Raw genomic sequence first — 7,297 nt, forward strand, 5'->3', positions numbered from 1 at the left:
AACGGCAAGTCACAGCAGGGGCCCACAGGAAAATGGTTTTAAGTAATAAAATATGAATTGTTTATTATTTCAACTGTTTCTATTTACATAGGCTTATGTTTGAAGATGGAAAATCTGAAGTACAAGGATCATTGGTCTCCTCCAGGAATTTCAGGCTGGTGTCTCATAACACTGAGAGGTATAACCTGTGGATTCAGCTTCCTTGTGACAAGTCAGGGCATCAGGTGTTCATACCGACCTGTGACAGTCGTAAGGACATGGGCTCCAGCTGAACTTGGCCTTCGATTCGAGGGGTGTGTCGGGACCTCAGAGACTCCTTGGAGGCGTTTCTCCTGAGCAGCGCGGAGGCACACACTGGTTCAAAGATGTACTGATGCTCCCGGCTCTGCATGCACTGGGTCATTGCATCCTGTGCAGTGAGAAAACAATCAGACCACTCCTATGGAACTTTACCTCTTGTACAGGATCCTTCAGAAGGATGACACTAGCAATGATTCATTACTGACAATCACCAGCTATGGTATGGCATTAAATACACCTGGAAGTCACTTCTAACCCTAAGTACAACAAATCCCTATCAATCAATGCTGTTTGCGTTAGTACAATCTAATAAGCTCTAGGGAGCCAAAATGTTGGAGTCCATTGAGTCTCTGACCTGGATCTGATTTGCGGGCAGCCTTCCCAGAATTTCACATTGAGTATCCCAGTAGACGCTGAAGTCTTCAATCTCCAGCTGCTTTTGTCGGAGAAGCTTCTGGACCTGCAGATAAAAATAAAATCCCTGTTAATCTCAAATACAGACATGTGGTAGTCCTGAATCGCCCACGACATAATGTTCCCCACAACATGCCATATGTTGTAAGTATCGTTATGTCGTGTGTGATCCCATAAATAAAGAGAAGGGTGCTCCGATGATCAGGACGTTTGGGGCCAATCCCTGCGAGCACTATCGACCAACGAAAGCTCTATTTGAAGCCCGCTTATCGTGTAGCATTATTTATCAATCTCACTATTCGGGACAACATTTAATATTAAGGGATTCAAAAAGATCATATCTAAGGCTCCGGGTATGGACGGTGTGTCTCCCTCCTGCCTGAAAGCCTGTGCTGACCAGCTGGCCCCCATCTTCAACCGATCACTGGAGCTGTGTGAAGTCCCCTCCTGCTTCAAGGGCTCCATGATCGTCACGGTCCCCAAGAAATCCTCCATCACAGGATTAAGTGACTACAGACCTGTCGCCCTGACGTCTGTGATCATGAAATTCTTTGAGAGACTGGTGTTGACCCATCTGAAGTACCTCACAGGGCCCATGCTGGACTCCCTGCAGTTTGCAAACTGCGCAAACAGGTCGGTGGACGATGCAGTCAACATGGGACTGCACCATATGCTGCAACACCTCGACTCTCCAGGGACATATGCAAGGGTTCTGTTTGTGGACTTCAGCTCTGCATTCAACACTTTCATCCCGGAGGTATCCCGGAGGTACTAACACAAACTCTCTCAGTTCACCGTACCAGCGACCACCTGTCAGTGGATAACAAACTTCCTCATAAGCACTGGCGCCCTATGTACGCTAAAACCACCAGACACAGGAACAGCTTCTTTACACTGGCCGTAACTCTGATGAAGAATTAATCAGACACCTCCATTGGCACTATTCTGACTATTCTTCTTCTTCTTTTTTTGACAGATCTTATAAACTGTTCATGTTTTGGCAGCATGTGCAATATAGTCCACTTTCTCTTCGAGACACAACTTATGGTAGAAAATTTGTCATCTGGTCAACTTTTATAGAATCAAATTATTTAGTAATCAAGCCAACATGAGCTGCAGCACCTTTATCATAAACAGAAGATACTAAGTTATTACTACAAGAAACACTTCTACAGTGAATGTAATGTATTACTGGCCTACTGCATGTGTTACATTTAAAAAAAGAAGCTGACTACTGTAGCATCTGTATCATGAACATCACTAAACATATAAGTCATCTTATCCACTAAAAGCATACATAAAAAGGAAGTGTGAGTTTAAGTCCCTTACCGTCTCTTTGGATGGGTTCTGAGCAGAAACGTTGTTAATGCAAACCCCAAAGGAAAAGGGTTTCTCTGGGTTGGAGAAGTCATCTTCAAATCTAAGATGCACATCTTGGATCTTCAGCTACACATAGGCATAAGAAAATTAAAGTTCAATCTGTAACTCAATAATGACCAACTACCAAATTATTAATTGGAAGGTATTTACTTATTCGGGAATTTTGACGCTTGTATGGGTTACATCTTGTCTATGTTGTGTATGGTTCTTTTGTTTCCTAATCAGTTTGTTTTTACAGCCAAGCCATATGTAAACTGACTCAGGGTTTACTGGCTGGAATTGTTCCTCATGGTCATACTGGCCATTAAAAGACCAGATTCCTCCTCTGAAGCCTTTTTAGTGCACATTTTGGAAGATACTGTAGATAATTGATTAGACTGACTCAGACTGCTGAAGCCTCATATTTTGTTCCCCAGTATTTACATTCAGATACCTTTAGGAGGAGATCTTTTTTTTGGTCAATATGAACAGGAAGAATAATTACAGCAAGCAAACCCTGATTCAATGTCCATATAGACATCTGAATATTGTTTTAGGATAGGCTTGGAATAAATGGATACTACAGGTGTGGAAATGTCTCCATTTCAAGAAGCACCGCGATGCGGACAATTCTACATCGATGCAGTGACAGAACTTAATCAGGTTTCTTAAATTAATTGATGAAAATGTAGCCATGTGCAGTCATATAGAAAACTGAGCAAACAATAAGGGTTAAGAGTCCTGAGCCTCATGAAGATTCACAGCTCTAACAAATACAATTGTTGTTTTTGATACATTCCCAGCTCTCGTAATATTGGATGGCTTACCTCAATGTTCTCCACAATCCTAGTGACCGCTGAGGCCGTGGCAGAATACCAGTAAGACTCGCCCCTCTGTTCACACTCACTCTGGAGGAGACAAATATATACATAAGTCAGACACAATAATAAGTGAAGGAGACAATGAACACAAATTTGGTTAAGAAGCCTAAGCTACTGAATGGGATCCCATTATTCAACTTAGGTAAGGCCATTCGTTTATAATTCTGACATGGAAACGGTTCCTGCTGCAACCAGAATAATCTAATAGCAATGCTCTCTTTTGTATCACATTTTAAAATCTTTGTGAAATCACCAGAAATAAGTCTGTAAATCTGTAATGCTCATAGAGAGCATAACACTAGTATGATGGACGGATGACTAATTCTTACCATTAATGGGTCAAACAAAAACACAGTGTTTGACCCACGAATCCAGTGTTCATCCACCTACTTTGAATTTGTCTTCGAGCGCCTTGAGGAGGCGTTTCTTGCGCTCCCTCTCCTCCTCTTTTTCCTTCTCTCCGTCATATTCCTGCTGCTGGGCGGGGCCGATGATCAGGTTGAGCTGGGACATGGAAATGACCCACGGGTCACTGTGAGGCCGGTAGAAAGGGATCTGGAGAGTAATCTTTCCAATGAAGCCTAGGAAGAGACAATGTGATGCATGGATCACACTTCAGGAAACAGTCTGTGGGTCATTTCTGACGAAACCAGATGCAAATCAAGCCTTTCTGATCCAGATTAGATGGTGTTTGGGATAATCTCTTCTAACTGTGTGCTGGAAGTGTTGTATTGACATTTCAACAGCCAAATGAGTTGTTTAAATGTTCAACCTTGCCCCAATCATCAGTGTACATTAAAAACTGGAGGCATGTGGTTTAAAAGAAATATGCCTTTCATAAACATGAGGGTCAGATGTGTCTGAACATCGCCCTCTTACTGTCCAACCACCATAGTCCACATGGCAAGCAGCAGGTGATAGCAGGTATGTATGATGAAGAATGCTGCTCCTTCGGCTTTACTGTACAGCACACGTCACCTGACAGGAAAATCCTGATTCAGTTTGTTACAACAGACTTACAGATGGGCTCGTTGAGACATTTCACCTACAAGTCAAAAGAGGAATGCTAAACAGAGGCTGTATTATCGACTCCGCCATACAGTAAATATGCTGCCTTTGCCTTAAAGAGAAGTCCCCACTTTAGTTATCGGTTTTGTTAGTGGCAATTAAATGTTGTGAGGTCATTAGCCTGCCTTACCTGCTTTAACTTCAAAGGGCAGGTCAAACTCTCGAAGGGCATCTTTCCTCAGAGGGAGGTTCTCCAGCTCCACTGCACCTGAGGAACGACAGCAAACAGACAAACACCGTCTTTGCCACGTTTGGTCTTACTCACTTTCCTCAACAGGTGTTGAGCATTTCAATGAAACCCGTTACAATTGTTTATAACAGTGAGTAAATGAGTGTTTTCACGTAAAGGATCACTCCCCTGGTTTTTAATGTTTGAAATCTGTTTCTGAAATAACATACACTTTGTGGCCAGTATATTAGGTACACCTGGCTACAGGAGTACCTCAGTGCTGTTTGATCATTTAGAAGGGTGCTGTTGAACTGTACTGTCAGGTGCTCTTGTTATTTAGGCATCCTCTGCAAATGGGTAGATGAAATAATACAGTTCAGCAGAAATAATTTTCACTTTGATGGATTACTCAACCAAAGTATTGAGTCAGTGCAAGCATATTTTCTGGCAGAGTAGGAAGAAGGAAAATGTTCATTGTTAACCAGTGACCAGATAGATGGATGCACGTGGGATTACCTTTCAGCAGGGCGATGGAGAGTTGATCTGTGTTCAAGTTGCTGACATATTTTCCCAGATATGTGTTTAGCACCCAGGCAACAAGGCCCTCCAACATCCTGGAGGCTCAGGGCTGATGACAGCTACTCCAAGGGCTGGGGGGAAATTCTGACGACCGTCTGGTTTGAAGCCCTGATAGGGTTCAATGTCTGACAAACGGAGGACATGTTTTATTAATCTGTAAAGACGTAGTGCCTTTGTAAGTTGACAAGCAACAATTTGGCGGTAGACACCAAAAGGAAACGTTCGTCGCATCAATGACAGGTTACAGTGAGTGACAGAATGACCTAAAAGAGTCGAAGGCTTACCATCGACCGCCCACTCTTATCCCATGTTGGCAGTCACCAAAGTTAGCATCAACAAACAAACAGCCGTGTTTCTCACTCACCGTCTTAGACGACAGTTCGCTCTCCATCCACCCAGCTGCACTGAATCCATGCCAGCCTAACGCACCGTCAGCAGCGGGTCATGTCCCGTCAACCCACTCAGGACAGGACTTAGCGTTAGTTAAATGGGCTGCACTCCGATGACTGTTAAGCAGTGTTCCGACATTCACTAACATATAAAACGACAACAGATTAAAACAAAAGCTGTCACCATTAGCACTCAACACAACACGCAGCGTTGTTGTGGTGACGGACAGGGCAAGGTTGTGATCTTACTGAGCTAGCCACTTGGCTAAAACTAGCTCGCGAAGGTTGAGTAACGTCACTCACAACCAAAAAGAGACAGCTGGCGGCAAAAAGGACTTAAGGTGGAAACTAGCCTCGTCCGTTTTCATTGAAAACACGCGTAATACTCCATGAGCTAATGGGTAATTGTTGTAATTCGAGACTTCAAAGTTGTGTATCGCTGCATTGTAAACAGACACACTTCCTAATAACGCTGAACGTCCGACACATACTTCCTGTCATGTGACGAAAACAAACCGTTCTTCTCATGTGGCGTTCAAAGTAAATCGGGGAAAGTGATACTTGTTGTATTTCGCTACGAATTTGAACCGTATCCTTAACTTTTTAACAACAGCTGTATTATCTGGTATGAATAGCTAACTGGGCTAGATAAAAACATTGCAATGTAATGCAATTGCTCCGATACAAGTTATTTATAAAACTTTAATTAGGATTGTGTAGTATTTTTTAAATATTGATCCGACAGATAAAACAATATTTTTGTTTTGGATAGTAGTGGTGAGAATATATCCCTGACGTATTTGTGATTAGTTATCTGAATGATCAAAATTTCGTACACAGCCACGAAAGAGAAAAAAGGCTGACTTCGCAAAAAACAAATCGAGGTAGGCAACGTGTTGTCGGGTCCTCCGCAGGGGGTCGCTGTTGCACTGAGACCAGCTGGAACGAGCATTCAGCAGCTCATAGGATCTCCACTACAGTGTGATGAAGACCTGAGATGTCAGATGTAAAAATAACCAACTTTCAAAATAGTAGAAGAGAGGCCTGTGAGTAAACAATAGTTGTTCAGCCGCTAGTAAACCTGAGCTCATGTCTTTGGACTGTGGGAGAAACCAGAGAACATGGAGGGAACCCACGTTGCCACATGGAGAACGGGCAAACTCCTCACAGAAGGAACATCTAGGTTCGGGAATCAAACCTGTGCCCCTCTGGAGCATTCCTGGTTTCATTAGAGACAGAATTATTCCATCTTTCTTTCCACATTTGACTGTCCCTCTTCCGTCGCTACCAATAAAGGCCATGAATGCCACAAACAATCTAAACTATATTAAATGCAGTGCAAGGATATGAAAGATAGGTAATTTAGCTTGTCAGCCAATTTGTGCATGAAGGAAATAAATAAGAATGCATCCAGTAAGCAGAAGCTGAAGACTTTGAAGTGCAACCTCCCCTGGACATGGTGCTCTGTGTGATGATAAGTGAAGCGGACTCAGAGGAGTCAGCAGAGGACATTCTGAACATCAGAGGGGCTGTACTATGTCTCACTACCGGAGGTCTGGATATGGGCCTTATTTATAAGTTTTTCTCAAATTTGTTGTAAAAACAAAATAAAACAAAAAAAGACTTTAATGTAGGGAACTTTAATGTTTCCAAAAGTCCAATTTGTAATACAGCCAAGTAAACAATAACTATAATATAGCTACAATTTAAAACACTTAACAATAGTGATATCTCTCAAATCTTTTGCACATTTCTGATATCAATTGTCGTTTAAGATCCAGGAACTTGAACAACATGAAAGGTGTTATGACCAAACAACAGGAATTTTGGAATGATGAGCCTCTCTCTTTCTCTTTAATATTTACAAAGAACATCCAGTAATATGCCTTTTTTGTACACAGTGTTTATTTATTTACCTGTGTTGTTTGTGCATGTGCATGATAGTCCATGGGGTGTTGCATGCCATCAATTCTATGAGTAAACATTAGATCCTTTGACCGAAGATTGATCATATGAAAATAATGCCTTGAAAAAGTAAATATAACATATAAAGTTATGTTTCCTTTATATACTTGTGACATTGACCTACATTATTCTACATTATTCCACTTCAAATTGCCAAATGAAATACATGTGTT

At 42.0% G+C, this 7,297-nt stretch overlaps 1 protein-coding gene across 5 annotated transcripts in view; it reads right to left on the reverse strand.

The window, feature by feature from the left end:
- Positions 1–5,628, reverse strand: part of vps13d (vacuolar protein sorting 13 homolog D) — a 52,848-nt gene extending 47,220 nt beyond the window's left edge. For 4 of the 5 annotated variants that reach the window (XM_068597107.1, XM_068597105.1, XM_068597106.1 and 1 more), the window contains exons 1-8: positions 5,135–5,628; positions 4,708–4,895; positions 4,153–4,230; positions 3,345–3,535; positions 2,901–2,981; positions 2,044–2,160; positions 656–760; positions 239–409 (exon numbers count right to left, since the gene is read on the reverse strand). In XM_068597107.1, coding sequence (XP_068453208.1) covers positions 239–409; positions 656–760; positions 2,044–2,160; positions 2,901–2,981; positions 3,345–3,535; positions 4,153–4,230; positions 4,708–4,804 — 840 coding nt within the window. In that variant the 5' untranslated portion in view covers positions 4,805–4,895; positions 5,135–5,628. The remainder of the gene's footprint in view (positions 1–238; positions 410–655; positions 761–2,043; positions 2,161–2,900; positions 2,982–3,344; positions 3,536–4,152; positions 4,231–4,707; positions 4,896–5,134) is intronic. The other variant, XM_068597104.1, reaches the window with a different exon arrangement.
- Between the last annotated feature and the right edge of the window lie 1,669 nt (positions 5,629–7,297).

This window comes from Clinocottus analis, unplaced genomic scaffold (genome assembly GCF_023055335.1).
Source record: "Clinocottus analis isolate CAN_PGR_092001 unplaced genomic scaffold, fCliAna1.0.p SCAF_4, whole genome shotgun sequence".
Taxonomy (NCBI): domain Eukaryota; kingdom Metazoa; phylum Chordata; class Actinopteri; order Perciformes; family Cottidae; genus Clinocottus; species Clinocottus analis.